This window comes from Trachemys scripta, chromosome 8, assembly GCF_013100865.1.
Source record: "Trachemys scripta elegans isolate TJP31775 chromosome 8, CAS_Tse_1.0, whole genome shotgun sequence".
NCBI lineage: Eukaryota > Metazoa > Chordata > Testudines > Emydidae > Trachemys > Trachemys scripta.
In genome coordinates, this window is record NC_048305.1 from 104,824,229 (window position 1) to 104,843,833 (window position 19,605).

A 19,605-nucleotide genomic window follows, 5' to 3' on the forward strand; every position below is an offset into this window, starting at 1 on the left:
AACATCATTGCTGAGTATAGTATTAAATTGCTTGTTTAAAATTGTTTAAAAATTGTACTGTGTGTATATAATGACTTTTGTTTGGCAAAAAAAATTTCCTTGGAACCTAACCTCCCCATTTACATTAAATCTTATGGGAAAATTGGATGCGTTTAACATCGTTTTGCTTAAAGTAACATTTTTCAGGAACATAACTACAACATTAAGTGAGGAGTTACTATACTTACTGTGAAAAGTAAATTATACAGATCCTTAAATAGAAAACATTTAGCACCTAGTGCTTTACATCTTCAAAGTGCTTTACAAACATTAACTAATTTAGCCTGACAACAGCACTGTGAAGTAGATATTCTAATTTCAGTGATAGGGAAATAGAGGCACAGAGAAGTTACGTGACCAATCACAGCAGATCAACTGCAGAACCAGGATTAGAACTGAGAAGACTCCCAAGTGTGTGCTCATTTTGCTAAAGGATAGGTTGGATGAATGGACTATAAGGTAGATAGAAAGCTGGCTAGATCATCGGGCTCAACGGGTAGTGATCACGGCCCCCCCACTACAGAAAGGATGTGGACAAACTGGACAGAGTCCAGCGGAGGGCAACGAAAATGATTAGGGGGCTAGTACACATGACTTACAAGGAGAGACTGAGGGAACTGGGCTTATTTAGTCTGCAGAAGAAAAGAGTGAGGGGGGATTTGATAGCAGCCCTCAACAACCGGAAGTGGGGTTCCAAAGAGGAGGGAGCTCAGCTGTTCTCAGTGGTGGCAGATGACAGAACAAGGAGCAACAGTCTCAAGTTGCAATGGGGGAGGTCTAGGTTGGATATTAGGAAAAACTATTTCACTAGGGGGGTGGTGAAGCACTGGAATGCTTTACCTAGGGAGCCAACGAGGAGTCCAATGGCACCTTAAAGACTAACAGATTTATTTGGGAAGACTCCATGCATCTGAAGAAGTGGGTTTTTTAACCCACGAAAGCTTATGCCCAAATAAATCTGTTAGTCTTTAAGGTGCCACAAGACTCCTCATTGTTTTTACCTAGGGAGATGGTAGAACCTCCATCCTTAGAGGTTTTTACGGACAGGCTTGACAAAGCCCTGGCTGGGATGATTTAGTTGGGGTTGGTCCTACTTTGACCTGGGGGTTGGACTAGATGACCTCATGAGGTCTCTTCCAACCCTAATCTATGATTCTATGATAAAGAAAAAATGCCTGAGCTATTAAAATAATTGAAATGTATTAATTTCTAATATGATATGAAAGTCTTTTTTACCCCAGATTTGTAGCACGCTGGAGGAAAATAATCAGTGTATATTTACATAAGAGAATATCATAACTACAGCAACATGAGTTACTACACTCCAAACAGCTGAACATATTTTAAGGTCCAATGCTGCACTCCTTAGTGTGACAAAATTGACCAAAGTCTAGTACAAATGCTGGCTGGCTGGAGGGACCCTTCCAAAGTATTCCAAAACAATATTCTTTGAAGAAAAATATTGCATTTGCTACCAACACCACAGGTCTGCTAGGCCTGTTTACATAACTCAGTATCCAATTTACCTTAACAGCTACACATTAATACCTAGAACTGTTGTTTTGACCACTTAAGTTTCTTGAAAACTAATTTGGATACGATTTTTATCATGACCAACAAATAAATCAACTTCATGTGAAGTTACAATTGGAATATTTTGTATTTCACATTAGGTGGTATAATATTTTTTCACACCAACCCAAAGATGCATGGGCTGTTATACCAGAATTAAAAGACAAATATTAAATCATTAAATATAAACCATAAAAGCCACCCTTATATTAAAACTATGATCCTCAATCAAGACTTTACATATCACAAAATTAAAAATTTTGTACCCAATCCCCAAAATTTAATCCTTACATGTACAATGAAGGCTCAATTATTAATGATTTTTGTTTGGGATACACAGCAAGAATTGTGCTGTAGACAGGAGTGATATGTACTATACCAGATGGTAAGACTGTACAAGATTGTAAATTCTTTGGGGCAGGGGCTGTGTCTTTCTTCTGTGTTTGTACAGAGTCTTGCACAATGGGGTCCTGGCTAGGACTTCTGGGTGCTACGAGGTGGTATTATACAAATAATAAATAACATATGTTGTATTAACTGGGCATAGATATTCACCTACTTTACTTTTGGTAAAAATAAATAAATAATAAAAAGACCTCCATCTGTCCTGTTCAAAACATTAATAAATACAGTACTATGAAAATTTCGGATGGATTTTGGTTATGGTTATTTTGGGCCCAAATATTGCATGTTAAAGTACTGAAATAATCCAGAGCTGCTAATGTTCCCTGCTCTAAAATTCCCTAATGAAACCAAATGCATCTGCTCAGTAAGCAACCCCTAGTTTCTGGAAATCCCCACGAGCAATCTGTACTTAAACGGCTGATGGGGCTTACAATCTGCTGACAGAAAGGTTAAGCCTTCCTCTCCTCCTCCTCCTCTTCCTTCATCATGGACTACGTAGCACAGATTCACTTAGCCTCCATGCTTACATCCATACTCTTTATATACAATTTCTTTCATTTTTAAGATCAAAATAACACTAATAATGACTTGCTCTTACATTGTGCTTCTCATCAGAAGATTTCAAAGTGCTTTACAAAGGAGGTAAGTATCAAAATAAAATATGTTCCATAAATTGGTATACTTAAAATGCCTAGAATTGTATATTAAAATGAAAATTTCAGGTAATGCAGCAAAAAGATTCTCATCTCACCTAAAATATTTGGAATGTATTATTTTAAAAGGAAGGGGGGCTTCAGCTGCTTTGAGCTTTCTCGCTGCTCTTATTCTGATAGATGAAAGTTTATTTCCCTTTTAATCTGTTTAAATAACCCTGATTTTAAAAAAAAAAAAAAATAAGAATGCAAAACGCATGGAGTATGAAGAGTGTTCAGTTTTACCATAGCAGTTAATGCCATGTACAATACTAAACGTATATTAGGTGCCCATTTAAACAATTATTTTTAAAACTATAAAAGATTGCATTTATCTGGCAAAACTTTTACTTCTAATACAGCATTCACTGCAGTTTTGGAAAATAATATTTCCTATGTACAGCCAAATGAAAAGTTTGACACTGATAAAATGCTCCTTCAATAATTAATCCTCTTCTAAGTTAAATTAAGATGACATTTGTTGGCCATGAAAAATTCTGGGTATTTTTCCTGATAGTTTCCATATGCAATGTTAAATTGCTTTTTTTTTTTTTTTTCACAACAGTCCTTACTGGATCCGCAGAGATGGGGCTCCAAGTCTCTGTTGCCTCCGTTTCATCATTGTACTTTCTGATACACTGTTTCTTCTCAGAAGAGGAGGTTTAAAGCCAGAAAGGAGAACCCGCTGTTATCACTCCAGTGCAGAGTACAGAACAATCAATGTAACACAGAGCTCTTCAAATATCCCCAGTGTCACCACAGACTTCGTGAATTCAGTAACAGTCCAGATTAATCAGCCAGCTAATGTCAAAATCTAATTATTTTTAAAGAAGTCTTCCACAAGTCTATTTCTAGCATCCATAAACAGGAAATGAAGACCAACAGTATGCAGCAATAGTACTGAGAAGCCAAAGATACAAACTAAACAATCTGATCCGTCATACAGACAGCAATGTACTACTGACATCACTCACACTTAAGAGCACAGCAAATCAGTGGCAAACTTTTTCTGGGCTTTAGACAGCAGTGACACGTTCACTCTCAGTGAATCACAAGAAAAATGCAGAACCACAGAGAGAGATGGCATACAAGAAAAAACTCTGGCAGAAATCTCAGATACCAGCTCGAAAATTCATCCTGTGATAGGAATACAGTCATTGCTCCCACCAAGAGCCCCTAGGAAAGTCATGAGCAGTGTAAGAACAGCTGTTCTTTACTGGGGAGGAAACATGCGAACTATCCCATTTTTGGAAATCAAACCATGTAAGAATCTACAGAACTTCCATCTTAAAACATTCATAATAGGTTAATTTGTTAAACTATCAATTTTACTGCACAAGTTAAACATATCAGGAACAAATACATAATGAGGTTATGTTCTAGCTTAGCTATTTCTTCTTCCCTTCTTTATGAACTTCAAAACTACAAGGACAAATTGGCAATAGAACAAACTGTCAAAGGATATTGAGGACACTAGAAAAATCCAAGGCTACACTATGATAATCATCTTTTGTAGCACTCAAGAGGTTCCCTTGCATCCCTTAAATCTCTGAGTCTTGCATTTTAGTTTTTGAATGGTAATTTCTATCATTAGCTCAAATCAAACTCATGCTGTTTGCATGGTTGTCACAAACTACTGGCTGTCTTTCCTGAAATCCATCATCTGCCGAAAGTTAGCTTTCCAAACTAACATTCCACATGAACATCTTGTCCAGATTTTAATTAAAACACTGTGTCTAAGAGATTGTGGTGTATTTTTTTAAAGAAGTATTTAACATTTTCAAATATTTATAAAATCCACCATTTATGGTTCCTCATTGGCTAGCAGGTCAAATTCAAGGTTATGGTCCTCATCTTTAAAGCCTTCCATGGAAGCGATCCAAGTTACCATACAAATGCCTCTCTCTACAGGATCACGACCTCCGCTGACAGCTATGTTCCACAGGAACAAGAGAATTGAGACCTTTACGCCCAGCAGATGGAGTTTTCTTGACTACTGGTCCTCAAATCTGGAAGATGTCAGGACTCCCACATACCTCAGCACCGTCAGAGCAAAATGAAAACCCCAGCCACGTTCCCGCAATTAGCACCATCAACAGCAAAAAACAAACAAACAAAAAACCCCAAACAAACCAGAATCCCAGTTCTCTGGTGGAGAGTGAAGGCGAGATCTTTACATGCACACTATAGAATAATAATTTTACGATGGTCCTGGTATGAAAATTAGGTCGATTAAATAGTGGCGAATTTTATTAAAAGAAACTGCATACAACATTTTCCCCATTTTTAAAATATTACTAACACACAGATCAATCCTAAAATCCTTCTCATGTACCAATGTCCCCTTTACAAACTATACTTCAAATAATTTCAGCAAGCCCCATATACTACTGGCAATTCTGCTATGGAGCCTCTGTAGGCGCAATGCCACACATTCCAGCTCCTGACTCAACACCTCATCTCAATTTAAGAGCACTAGGTTATTTTTAATCTACTGCTCGGGAGTGTTTCTCTTCTGAGTTGAAGGGAGGAGTATAGTTAGAATGTAAAGTCTCTCTCACCGATTTATAACAAAAATACCACAAACTGAAAAGGCATTATTCTTCTTTATTTCCAGATCCAAGGTAGTACGGGATGGGAACAGAATGCCACTCCCCTCTTCCTTCTCAGAGCACCATGGGACATTCTTTACCCATTTTCTTCATTTTATATTCCCCACACTTAAGGCATTGTACTGTCATGGCTGCCTTTCTCCTGAGTCAGGGAAAACTGCACATGACTCACCATAGAACTGCCTTGTTGCCAAGACAGACTGAAGCTGAGTGATATAACGCATTTCTTCCCAGGGATAACTGTACTGTCTCCATAACTTCCACGCCCTCTGAGCATGAAAGGGGAAAGAGACAGACCAGAATTCAAACCAAGGACTCCTGTACAGCAGTGCACAGCCTGCCCACTAAGATATCAGACTCTCCTATTTTTGAGCAATGGTGATGTCTTATCCAAAGTGCAAATAGATAAGGTATTTGCAATATTAGGGAATATTTGCCCCCACTTAGCTTTGACACTATATTTGCACAAAATTAATAAGTGTGATAACATTAGCAAGGCTCCCCATACTTGCTTACAACCATAACCATATTAGGTTTAATCTTCACCTAATATATTGACCAAGAGATTTTGTTTTCTCACCCATATGATATCCAAATTATTAGCACAGAGACCGAGTATATAATCTTTATTTAATTAAGGTCTTTGTACAAAAGACTAGAATAAATGTGCAAATACTCTTCCCATGCTTGCCTTTATTCTTCAGTCCAGCAAGTCAAAATATTTTCCTTGTTTTCTCCACCTAAAACTTTTGTTTCCTCAGTTTTAAGCATGAAGGTTTAGAAAGATTAGAAGTAGAAACAGGTATAGTTTTAAGCTTGGGTTTAGCACGTTCTCTGGAAGCAATTTACTTCTGTGTAATTCCACTGAGAGGAGATTTGGGAGCAAATTTACTAACAATTACTATCACTTATTTAATTCAACACCCCTGGATGGGTCAGTGGCAACAGAGATAGAACCAAGGACAAGGTTCCATGTCGCAAAGAACTTAGCAGATTCATACATGTCCATACAGTGACTACCCATTAGAGGGGGACAGAGAACCAACCACACTATGTGTATGTGGGTTACACATTTGCTTTTGTCAAATAACATCATGCTGCACAATGCATTTATTAAAGACCCAAATAAACGTTTGGGTAAGGCAAAAATAACTATATAAAAAAAGGTATCTTTGACCACTAAAACAGCTAAGGATCTTTATAATTTATCTACAGTACATACATAAATGCATCGTAAATAAAAGTTAATCCTCTTCTGGAAGAGAGGATGGCAACTTCTGTAACTGATGCGCACCGCCTTAGAAAGACAAGGTGGGTGAAGTAATGTCTTTTATTGAACTATCTTCTATTGGGAAAAAGATACGCTTTCGAGTTTACACAGAGCTCCTCTCCAGATCTGGAAAAGGTACTCGGGCTATGTCAAAACTACAGTTTATGTCACAGAACTTATGTTGCTCAAGGGTTTGAATAAACCCCACCCCCGACCGACATAATTTACACCGACATAAGCACTGGTGTGGACGGCGCTATGTCGGTGTGTGAACTTCTCCCATCGATGTAGCTTCTGCCACTTACAAAGGTGGTTTTATGATGCCAATGGGAGAACTCTCTCCTGCCAGCATAGAGCGTCTTCACCAGACATGCTGCACTGGTGCAGCTGCATCGCACTGTGGCCGTGCTGGACGTGTAAACATGCCCACAGAGTGTCACACAACCAAATACCAAGTGGAACAGATGGTTTAGCGTAACTAGTTAACCCATATCTTAAAAGATGATTCAAGATGAAGTAGCCAGTTAACCCCTCTGCAGTCATAGGACAAAAAAGGGAAGTTAGCGGGTTACTGATTGTTGTAATAAGCCATAAATCCAATGACTTTGTTAAATCCACAATTTTTAATGTCTAGCAAAGTTACGAATTTAAGCTCCAAGCTTGTCTTTTGAAGGTGTTGTGTGAGTTTCCTTTGAAGATGAAGATAGAGGTCATATATGGAGTAACTGGTTTGTGAAAAGGGTTCACCTACTGATGATATGGTGTTTTTATCTTTTATCATTTTTCTGAGACAAGGTGGGTGAGGTAGTATCTTTTATTGAACCACTTTCTGAGGATAGAGGCAAGCTTTCAAGCTTACACAAAGCTCTTCTTCAAGTCTGAGATGAGTTTGTAGAATTTCTCTTGGAGTTGTTTGGGGAGGGATTTGAAAACATGCAATTTTGAAGATGCAATTTTGGGTTACATTAACAGAGACATAGCATGCAAGTTAAGGGAGGTGATAGTACCACTCTACTTAGTGCTGGTTAGGCCTGAGCTGGAGTACTGTGTCCAATTTTGGTCACTGCTATATATAGGGCCTGTAGTAAGATGAGGCCCTGAAACATAAACCCTTATCAGAGGCCCACAGTATGAGTAAAGTAAAGTAGTGGTCAAGACTTTGCTAACATAAAGCAAAGTTAAGCTGTGAGCCAGAGGCAGGCCCTGCTCACAGAAGCTGGCAAGGAAAGGGCTGATGCTGCAAAAAGAGACATACCTAAAAGGTACTGGACACCAGATATCAGAACATTCGCATACTTGTACATTCCACACACAACAAGGAACAAGCTGACCCATCCCAATGACAGGGCCAAAAGGGGAATATGATGGATAGAGTTGTTTTGTTCAAACCAACATGTACAAGGTGAGAGGCGGCATCTTGCTACCTAGTGGGGTTGTCCCTTGCTGCGTAGAGGGGTTGCACCTCAGTACGTCAAGAGTGATGTGTAACTTGTTTGTACCTGTGTATAAGAATGCATTCCTAGGGCGGTGTCTTGGTCCGGCCTAGGGGGCAGTGGAAAGTCCCGCCACTGACTGAGCTGAGTCCATTGTCAGGGAGCACATAAGTACTAGCTAGCCGCACCTCAGCAGCACCTTGGACTTCTATGCCGGGGAGCTGGAGACTGTGTTTCTCTTTGACAATAAACCTGGCCGATGTGCCTTCGTACCTTACTAGAGTCTGTGGTCATTGGGGTTTCTCTCGGGGTCTGCTGTGTCAGCTATCTGTGCAGAGCTGGGGCAGCACAGAGAGGGAACACACGCACGCAGCCGATTGATATCAACATTGAACAGAGCAGAGCACCACACCAGTAGCGTCTGACAACAGGGCCCTACCAAATTCACAGTCCATTTTGGTCAATTTCACAGTCATAGGATTTTAAAAATCATAAATTTCATGATTTCAGCTATTTAAATCTGAAATGTCATGGTGTTGTAATTGTAGGAGTCCTGATCCAAAAAGGAGTTGGGGGGGGGGGAGGCCACAGGTTATTGTAAGGGGGGTTGCAGTTCTTATTTCTGTGCTGCTGCTGCCAGCAGCGCTGCCTTCAAAGCTGAGCAGCTGGAGAGTGGTGGCTGCTGGCCGGGAGCCCAGCTCTAAAGGTAGGGCCACCTCAGCAGCAGCACAGCAGCAGTGCAGAAGTAAGGATGGCACGGTATGGTATTGCCACCCTTACTTCTGCACTGCTGCCAGTCAGCAGCCGCCACTGTCCGGTTGCCCACTCTGAAGCCAGCAACGCAGAAGTAAGGCTGGCATGGTATGGTATTGCTACCCTTACTTCTGCACTGCTGCTGGCGGGGCACTGCCTGCAGAGCTGGGGACCTGGCCAACAGCCACCACTCTCTGGCAGCCCAGCTCTGAAATCAGAACAGAAGTAAGGGTGTCAATACTGTGACCCCTCTAAAATAGCCTTGTGACCCACCCCGCAACTCCCTTTTGGGTCAGGACTCCTAATTTGAGAAATACTGGTCTCCCCCGTGAAATCTGAATAGTCTAGGGTAAAAGCATGCAAAAGACCAGATTTCACGGTGGGAGACCAGATTTCACAGTCCATGACGCGTTTTTCATGGCCATAAATTTATTAGGGCCCTAACTATACACACAGGATGTAGAGAAACTGGAAAGGATACAGAGTGAGTGACAAAGATGATCAAAGTGATGGCATGTAAGCCAGATGCACGAAGGCTGAACGAACTGAGTATCTTTAGTTTGGAAAAGAGGGAGATTGCGTGGGGGGTGGAGGGGGCAGAGAACATGATGGCGATCTTCAAATACTTTTAAGGCTCCCATTAAAAAGATGAGGAAAAACTGTTTTGTCTTGCCACAGAGAGCAGGACAAAAGGCAATGGGTACATTAAATCTCAGGGAAAACGTCTTAACTGTAAGAACAGTAGGCCAATGGAACAAACTTCCTCAGGAAGTCAGGAAAACTCCTTCACTGGAGGTTTCAAAATGAGACTCGATAGCCATCTGTCTTGGAAGGGTTACACACGACAAATCCTGCACCTTGGCAGGAGGTTAAACTAGTTGACCCTTGCGCTCCCTTCTAATCCTTCAATTCACCACAGTTTACCCAGGAACTTAAGGATATCATCAAATGCTTCTCCAAAAAACTCCAAGAGAAACTCTATTAACTCATCTCCCATGAACCCACCCCAGGGACCTTCTACGTGCTTCCTAAAATACACAAACAAGGGAACCCAGGGAGACCCATCCCATCTGGTTATGGCACTCGTTCTGAAGGAATATCAGGACTCAGAACCCATCCTTAAACCACTCACCATACAAAGGGCCAGCTTCCTCCATGACACAACCAACTTCTTCCATAAACTCCGCACCATTAACAACCTCCCTCAGAATATCATCCTTGCCACCATGGATGTCACTTCCTGATACACCAACATCCCTCACAATGATGGCACAGCTACCTGCCTCAAATATTTACAAGACAATAGACAACCCTCAGAAATGCATCCCAAATGCATCACCAAATTCATCCATTTCATCCTTACCCATAACAATTTTATATTCAACAAACACTTTGTCCAAACCATGGGAACAGCCCTGGGTATTAGGATGGCTCCCCAATATGCCAACCTCTTCATGGGCCACCTTGAACAAGAATTTATGGACAAATGCACCATGAAACCAATGATATAGCTGAGATACATCGAGGATATTTTCATCCAGTGGACAGATAACTTAAACTCCCTCATAGATGTCCACCACAACTTCAACAATTTCCACCCATCCATTAAACTCTCTCTGGAACACTCCAACACCAGCATCCATTTCCTAGACACCACAATCAACTTCAACAATCGAACCCTTCAGACAAAATATACAAGAAACCCATGGATCACCACACCTATCTTCATAGATCCAGTAACAACCCCAAACACACCAAGAAATCTGTTATCTACAGCCAGGCACTCAGCTTCCACAGAATATGATCCAAGGAAAAAGTCTGGGATATACACCTTAACACACTCAAAACCACTTTCACTAAACAAGGACAATACACCAGAGAAGATGTCCGCATCTTGGAATGGGCCACCCAAATACACCAAGATAACCTGCTTCAATATAGAAATAAAACCCCCTCTGACCGCACACCCCTATTTGTCACCTACCACCCCACACTGGAACCCATACATGGTATCATCGAACAACTACAACCCATATTCGATGGGGACCTCAACCTGAAAGGAATCTTTTCTGAACACCCTTTTTCTGCCCTTCAAACAATGCCCCAACCTCTCCAAAGACGTCATCAGAATCAACCTGCCCACAGACCAGGACACACTAACTCAAAGCAGCATCAGACCCTGCCGGTACAACAGAAGAAAAACTGCAGACACATCTCCATTGATACAATGATCAACACCCCCACAACACACTTTTCAAGTTCCATGGATCCTACACGTCTATCACAGCAAGGGATGTACCTCAACCAGAGAGCTAAATGCCCCTGTGCATCCAGACAAGTTCATACTCACCCCCCCTGCACTCAGAACCCCCTGATAAGCTCCACTCCCCCTGCACCTGGACAACCCCAACGAGCCCCCGGCACCCAGATCCCTGCCCCACCAAGCCCCAACCAGTTGCACCTGGATCCCCACCCCACTGAGCCCCACTCCACCAGCATCTGGACCCCCCCACCAACCCTCCATATCCAGACCACCCTGCCGAGCTCTATCCCCCCCACACCCAGACACACACACCGCTGAGCCCCAACCACCTTCACCTGGACCCCGCTGCAGAGATCCATTACCAGTGCACCCAGAACCCCCAACAAGCCCCTGTGCATACAGATCCCCTCCACATCCAGATCCCCCACTGAGCAGCCTGCACACAGATTGTCCCACCCAGAACCCTCTCAAACCACACATGGATCCCCCAACACTAAGCCTCTTCACACTTGGATCTTGCATTGCTGAGCCTACCTGATACACCTAGCACAGAGGGGCAGGGCGCTGGGCTGTTTCTGGGGCAGGCCCCATCCTTGTACTCTGTCAGGGTTGAGTGCAGCCTCACCGCTGAATCTGTGTCAGGGAGGGGGAGGGAGGGAAAGCTGCACAGTGATCTCCCACCTCTGTGCGGCCAGTGGCCCGTGCCTAGGGTGACCAGACAGCAAATGTGAAAAATCGGGGTGGGGGGTAATAGGAGTCTATATAAGAAAAAGACCCAAAAATCGGGACTGTCCCTATAAAATTGGGACATCTGGTCACCCTACCTATGCTCCCCAATGCCATGCTGGAGCCTCCACATTTATTTGACACACAAAATTTGCAGAATGTTGCAGCATTTTAAAATATTGTGTGCAGATTTTTTTTTTTTTTGCATAGAATTATTAATTTTTTTTTGCATAGAATGCTCTCAGGAGCACTTATGGCAGTAATGGATGAAAAGTAATTATACTTACAAGCTTCCTCTTCTAGGGAGACTGAGTTCCTTCTGGAAAAAATACAAACAAAACATTAGAAAATTAATGAAGAAAGCCCTTAAATTAACTTCTTGTTTATCTAATCTAGTAATATTACTTTACAAATAAAATATTAAGGGCTAGATTTTCAAAGAAGTGTTCAAAAAATGCCAGCACTCCTAATTTGTTACCACATATATTATCATTGCATGCATAATATGGTATTTGCACCAGTTTATAGCCAACTGAGCACTCAACTGGCCAGGTACGCACACAAATACTTGCTTTGTCTGCACAATTATGATATTTATAGTCACAAATTAGAAGCATACAATTGTATATAAACGTACTAACCATCTTTGAAATTAATTCTATTCTGTCCTACACAGTTCATCACTCTAGTATCGGAGTGCCTTCCCATAGTGCATCAAGCAACATGATAACATCTGTCATGTGTTTGTTCTCCTACCGTCTCCCCAGGGGCTAAGTATGTGCAGTGGTGTTTTGTCTTGGATTTTTTTTTTTTTTAATATACACATACTGCTATATGTTTGAGAAGAGAAAATCAAAGAAATGCAGCGTGCACTTAGAATCAGCACATTTCACCATTAACTGTAAAGATTAAAAGACATGGAAATAGATAAATATTTTTTGAACTTCCATCTCAGGTTAGCACATTTCGCTCTCTCTTTTTGAAAACATTTTACACTGCTGCATTTTTAATATTTCACCACTAGATGGGGGTATCATCCTACTCAGAGTCCACCTTCAACAAGGCACACAAGAAATAAGTCAAACAATAAAGTTAAAGAGCCACACGTGTATTTTTAGGGAGGTTTTTTTTTAAATAATTCCACTACTCTGTATTTTTAATAGGACAATGTGAAGATAAACATCACATTTAAAGCAATTAAAATTTAATGGTGTTATTAATACGATCAAATGCAATTTATTCTAACTGACCCTAATATAAATCTTTAATTTACATTTTACCATTTACAGCAGATTTTCTGTTTGCAATGCTACTGGGGCCCAGCAGTAGCAATGCAGGTAAACGGGATTTAGAATCTTAAATGTGTGCTCAAATGTTAGCTGTCACTCCTCTCAGCTGCAGATTTTGTTTCTCAGACGCTTATTGTTTTTCACTCAGTATGGACAGTTTAACTAGAATGGTCAGTTTTATTTTCTGATTTTCTACTGGCAAACAGTTGTGCTTTGTTTCCCCATTACAGAGGAAAGTTTATATAAAAAAAAACATTAAAAAACCCCTATGCAAACACATTCACAAGATGTTTTTTAGTTAAGGACTAAATTTTGGGTTTAAATGATTGAAATGCTACTTTAAATTACATATAGTTGCATTTTTAAAAATAATAAATTGCATATTAATCAACATTTTTAAGGTCACTGAAAAGTTTCTAGCTAGTAGTTTGACTCTAATCATTTCCTCAATATAAATCAAGCATGATTTCCCACTGACTCTACATCTTGAAATTTCACTGCCGCTTGCACAGTTCCACAGCTCTAATTGTACTGAGTAAATTCAGGTACCAACCATAACAAGCCTGAAAACTTACTGCATCATGGAATACATCCCTGTCACCACACAAACTGTCAAAAGCTAATCAAAACATTTCAAGTATATAAAGCAATCTATCACTACCACCTAACTCGTCAAACATATTGCATTCTAAAGGGATTTCCTTCTTTCTTTCTTACTCCTTTAAAAGATAAGAACCTTTAGCTGAAAGTTTTACGTATGACACAAAGCTTTTTGGCCATTGTCTTTTAATACTTTATAAGCATATGCATCATGAAAATAATGGAATATAGGGGGTCTTTATGAAAGTGGATTTCAACTTTAATTGTAGTATCCAAGTGAAACATATATGGTACATTTTATTTTAAAAGAGTTTTCATTCACTGGAACTACACCCTGTAAGGATGCAGCAACTTTTTCTATTTGTACACAAGTTCACTTCCCAATACTGCCAATCTTAAGCATTCAAAAATCATGAATCCGACCCAAAAATCCACCACATTCACTTAAAATGAGATTAAAAAAAAAAATTGGGGTCCTTTTTCTTTGCCTTCTTGGTTTTGCGCCTTTAGGGTCTGCAAGCTTTCTTCTATACAACCATAAGGACTTGAGATATGTGTTTTGGGGTTTTTTTTTCCGTGCTCTAGTACGAAACAAGAAGCTGGGGCTTTAAGAAAAAGATGAAATATGAGACTCGCGACACAAGAACGAGAGCTGACAACACTGCCTCCTGTCCTGTATGGCACAGTTTTATGTTTGTAATATTAGCTTTAAGGGGCAAGGCACCTCAAAGTCATTTATGTTTAAAGGGATAGGTGACAACTCTGTGGGTGCTCAAAAAAAATTGTGGGTGCTCAGCACCGATAGATCAGCGCCTCCCCCTCCAGCCCCACAGTGTCTCCTGCCCGCCGGCGGTCCCACCAATCAGCTCCTCCCCGTCCCTTCCAGCGCCTCCTGTCCACTGCTGATCAGCTGTTCAGAGAGAGAGAGGACGGAGGACAGGAAGAGGCAGGGGAGGGGGTGGAGTGGGGGCAGGAAAAGGCAGGGCAGGTGTGGGAGCTTGAGGGAAGGATGGAGCATCCCCTGAAAACTGAGGAAATTGACACCTATGTTTAAAGGGTTACGTTTGTTTTTATTCTCATTTGTACCTGTGAGAGTAACTTTTCGTTATCCATGAAAACAACATTTTTCTTAATCCATAATCCACTGTCTGAATTTGGAAATTAACACATTTTATTTTAGAAAAACATATGGTATATTACATGTGATCTCTCAGTGGAACTCAATCCAATATGCCATGACTGAATTACACTCTATCCCTATAGTATTCACATTCATTCTGTGATTGCACCTCAATGAATATACTGCAATTAGAGCATCAATATACAATACAGTTTTTGAAATTCAGCACCTCTAAGGCCTTGACTACAATAGGGCGAGTAATCACTGGTACAGCAATCAGTTTTTATAGCCAGTGTTCCACTAGGTCCCACCTCATATTACCCTCCTGAAATGTCCCTTCATTCCTACTTTGCAGACCCTCAGACAGCAATCCACCTGAAACTACAATCTTCTGTGCCCATTCAATAGTATCCTCCTTCCCCAGCCATGTCCCCTGACCCCCCAACCATTGCTCCCCCGCTTAACTGACTGAATCAGGAACAGCAGGTGTGGTAGCTGCCCAGCCTTGCCCCTTTCCGCCCCCCAACAGGTTTTAAAGGGGCTAACGGCATGAAAGGGCCAAAGCAAGGGGAGTGGAGCTGGAAGCTCAACAACTGTGAGCAGCAGCACCGCCAGCTCTGCTCTTCCTGCTGCAGCTTCAACCAGTGCGCCATCAGCAATCCACTGTCTGCAGAGTGATAGAGCCAGAACCAGGGATAGAGGGAGGAAGGATTACTGGAGAAGGGAACAGCATATGTGGGGAACATAGCTGGTGCAGAGGGGAATAGTGTGGGGGACAGAAACTGAAGTCTCAGCTGATGATCCACAGCAGGACAGCCATCTGAGACTTGCATTTCAGGAGCAGGAGTGCAGACATTTCAGGGGGCACTGCACAAAGGGGCAGGGCAGGGAATAAGAAGGTGCAAAAGGAGTGGGGTCGTAGTTTGTGAACTAAGGAGCTTTCATTGGTTGAGGAAACTGGAATGTCCATACTGGCACGCAGCTGATTGGATCTTTACACCTACAAGTTACCAGGGTAACTTCAATCACACAAAGTACTTATATGTGGACTTAAGGCGCATTTCAATCAATCAGTTAAAGTACATTGCACTCGACTGACATTTCAAGTATAGACAAAACGGTAGAGCCTGACAATACTTCATGGAGATTTGTAGTTACTTATTTCCCATAAATCGGGATCAGAGCTTGGATATTTTTGTAGCCCAGCTAAGGGAAGCAAGTTTCAGTATATTAATTATGAAGGAAGTGTTGGTGACTGGAATTACTTTACCATGCTAATCCTGCCAAACATCACACAAAGAGAACTTGGCAATACATATCTGTGCATTCTTGAAACAGAGTTCATATTTCAAATGGCAAGATGATTAATATAACACTGCCATGCTATGACCACCAAATCTGACCTGGTATTTAGCTTTGGGTATAGTAATTCTTTCATTGTTCCACGACTCAATAAATCCTCTGAGTAACTGTGCTAATTATGTAAAATGTTTTCTTCCATATAAGACCTAACCCCAATTTAGAGTGAAACATCAAAGAATAGCAGATTCCATGCACAATCTGAAGTATCTGTCTCTTTGAGCACTTTAACTGTCAATACATAGATATATTATCCTGATTACCTCAGCCCAGCTCTGTGCCACCTGCTCTCAAGGTCGGTAATATAATCCTCTAAATGCATGTTTATTTTCAGTATCCTCTTACAAAAATGACAGACTGTCAATTTGTCTAGTTTTATTTCTCAAACTTTTTTCCACAGATGAAACCCATCAACAATTAGCATAAAGGATAAAGTCAAGTCCTGATGCAGTCAAATAACATGACCGACAACTGAGGTCTTATTCAACATGTTACCTTGGAAAATTGAATTACTGAGGACAGAACCATTCTGGAATCATCCCTTTCAATTAACTTATGTTCTCAAAAATGTGATTCATCAGGCTGTATCTTTACATACAGAGGAAAATGCCATTACATTAATTATCTGTTTTATTGAAAAGTAATAAAATTAACTTAGGGATTGTTTAGCAAAACTAATTTTTTAACTTAATAATCACAGAAGAAGGGTGCAGTGTTTTAGTCATGTTAGGAGTAGGTGATATATCACACTGTCTTCCTCTAATCACTCTTTATAAAAGCACCATAGAGAGATATTTCATCATCACTTTCTCTCAATATTGCAATTCGTCCTTGAATGTGTAGCTGCACATATGGCACATACCCACAGGCAAAGCGGGATGCTAAAATGTGCTCTTAATGCACCATACTTTGGCCCTTTCAAATTAACTGAAAATCACCACCACCTGGATGTTCCCAGTTTCTGCCAGCACAGGCACCAGGGTTCCTGAGGCCTTTTCTACACTACCGGGGTAAGTCGACCTAAGTTACGCTACTCAAGCTATGTGAATAATGTAGTTGGAGTCGACATAGCTTAGGTCAACTTACTGCGGTGTCTACACTGCGCTGCATCAACGGGAGATGCTCTCTTGTCGACTTACCTTACTCCTTTCGTTCCAGTGGAGTACCAGAGTCGACCAGAGAGCACTCTGTGGTCAATTTAGTGGGTCTTCACTAGACCTGCTAAACTGACCCCTGCTGCATCGATTGCAGGAGCACGGAAGTGTAGTCATGGCCTGAGATTGCCTTTGACCTTGGAACTCTTATTTGGTAAGCTTATCACCATCCCAGCTGAGCCACCAAACAAGATGATATGAAAGTATTTCTATAGCTAGAAGGGAAAATACATTTTGCTTGGTAAATTAAGGATAATATTTCACATATGTTGTAAGATCAACTGACACTCACTGACCTGACATCATGCACTCATATTTTAAATTTTTCCTTTGCTAACTGTAAATATTTGCTTTAGGGTGCACTATCAACCAGCAGGGGATTAATTAAATCTGTTTCTACACATAAACCACTTGCATTACAGAAATGATAATGAGGATTAGAATCTCCAGTTCTGATGGAAAATACAACCTGCCCATGCAAGGACACCAACTATAATCCACCCATCAGACTGAAAAAGGAAGGAATTTTTCATGGTTTTAAAAAAAATATAAAAAACCTAAGCTTTTCTTTCCCTACAAGTCAAGAAAATCTGCTGTTTCTTACTACAGGAATGTTTATAAGTGGATATTAAAAATAATATATTTCAATTTCCTTCTCTCCAAAAAATAAAATATCATTTGAATTTGGTTGCCAAACTGCATGGCAAAGAGATTTAAACATCAATACTAACAATGTGAGCATTTTGACAACAACATATCTGTGAGATGAAATGTTGGATTAATTTGTGGTATACACTGCAGATGTTAATTTCCATAATTAACTATTTTATTGTAAAACTAAATAATAGAGGATTATATTGTTATATCACCCGATTAAATATAAAAATGCTTTAAAGTAAGAAAATTGCTACCTTAACACTTTCCAATACCACCTAAAATCAGCAATATTGAGAAGATTTAGACAGCTGCAATATCCTTAGCCCACACACTTTAGAGGTGTTTTGCCTGCAATAATGTTAATATATCATTACAATTATCACGGGTAGCTCAGATCTGGCAGTGTGTTCTCTCACACTCCTGCTGCTAGCCACATGTTGAATTACAGTGTACCTGGATTTTCCTCCCCTTACAAAGCCTGCATGGCAGGGCCAAAGCAGCAGTAGCCGCTTTAGGACAATTGAGGGCTGTGGAAGGGTGATATGACCAGTGCCCTAAGTAGTTAATAATGTGTAATTATTATTATTATTCTAAATGCGCACCACGTAAACCAATTAAACAATCAAAATACGTTTGGGATTACTTTCCAAATTCAGTATAGTCTCATGTCAGTAAGAAATATTAACATTTGTAAAATACATTGAAATAACCAACTGGAAAAGGGATTTGATATTCAGCTGACAAATAGCCTCACTCCTCTAAAGAACCAGTTTGTCTCAATCCTCAAAACAATGAGTCAAGACCTAGCATATAACATAACATGTACATTTTCAGCTTCTTCCTTTCTTTAAAAAGGCACAGTGCTTTTAAGCACCCGGCTAGCAAAACAAAGCGCTTTCAGGTTTCCCTTCAGAGCTCAGTCACTATGAAATGGCTGGAAACTAGAAAAAAAACTGTGTGTTAAAGGGGAATAGCAACCACAGCCAAGAATTTACACTCCCAGAGTGTCATCTACATATTATAGCAAACTGCCCCGGCAAAGGTACAGCTAAGTATCCAAGTCAAACCCACTCACATAATCTGGCAAGAAACTGCGGCTCCAAAAGCCTCCAATCTGTCATTCCACTTACTTCAGGGTTTCATCAAGATTTTAAGGCAACCAGTTACCTATAGGGTTACCAACTTTCTAATGGCACAAAACCGAACACCCTAGCCCCACCCCTTCCCTGAGGCCCTGCCCCCACTTACTACATTCCCCCTCCCTCAGTGGCTCTCTCTCTCTCCCATGCTCACTCACTTTCACTGGTCTGGGGCAGAGGCTCCGGGGTGGGACCAAGGATGAGGGGCTTGGGATGCAGGAAGCGGCTCCAGGCTGGGGGGTGGGGCTGAGGGATTTGGCGTGTGGGAGGGGGCTGTGGGTTGAGGTAGGGCATGGGGGTGCAGGATCTGGGGTGGGGCTGAGGATGACGGGTTTGGGGTGCAGGAGGGAGCTCTGGGTTCAGGGGGGCTCAGGGCTGGGGTGCGAGCTTACCTCGGGTGGCTCCCAGGTCAGCGGTGCAGCAAGGGGGCTAAGGCAGGCTGCCTGCCTGTCCTGACACACGTTGTGCGCACCCCGGAAGCGGCCAACAGGTCTGACACTAATAGGCGGGGGGTCAGGAAGC

At 41.2% G+C, this 19,605-nt stretch overlaps 1 protein-coding gene and 1 long non-coding RNA gene across 9 annotated transcripts in view; one reads left to right on the forward strand and one right to left on the reverse strand.

Moving 5' to 3' along the window:
* Positions 1-19,605, reverse strand: part of MAST2 (microtubule associated serine/threonine kinase 2) — a 320,067-nt gene that overhangs the window by 159,783 nt on the left and 140,679 nt on the right. For 6 of the 8 annotated variants that reach the window (XM_034779933.1, XM_034779932.1, XM_034779940.1 and 3 more), the window contains one exon: positions 12,053-12,084. In XM_034779933.1, coding sequence (XP_034635824.1) covers positions 12,053-12,084 — 32 coding nt within the window. Of the gene's footprint in view, positions 1-3,280; positions 3,788-12,052; positions 12,085-19,605 lie in introns of those variants that run through there. The other 2 variants (XM_034779936.1, XM_034779937.1) reach the window with 2 other exon arrangements.
* Positions 2,489-4,452, forward strand: LOC117882010. Its single transcript, XR_004646918.1, has 2 exons — positions 2,489-2,658; positions 3,274-4,452. It is a non-coding gene; the product is annotated as an uncharacterized LOC117882010 (long non-coding RNA).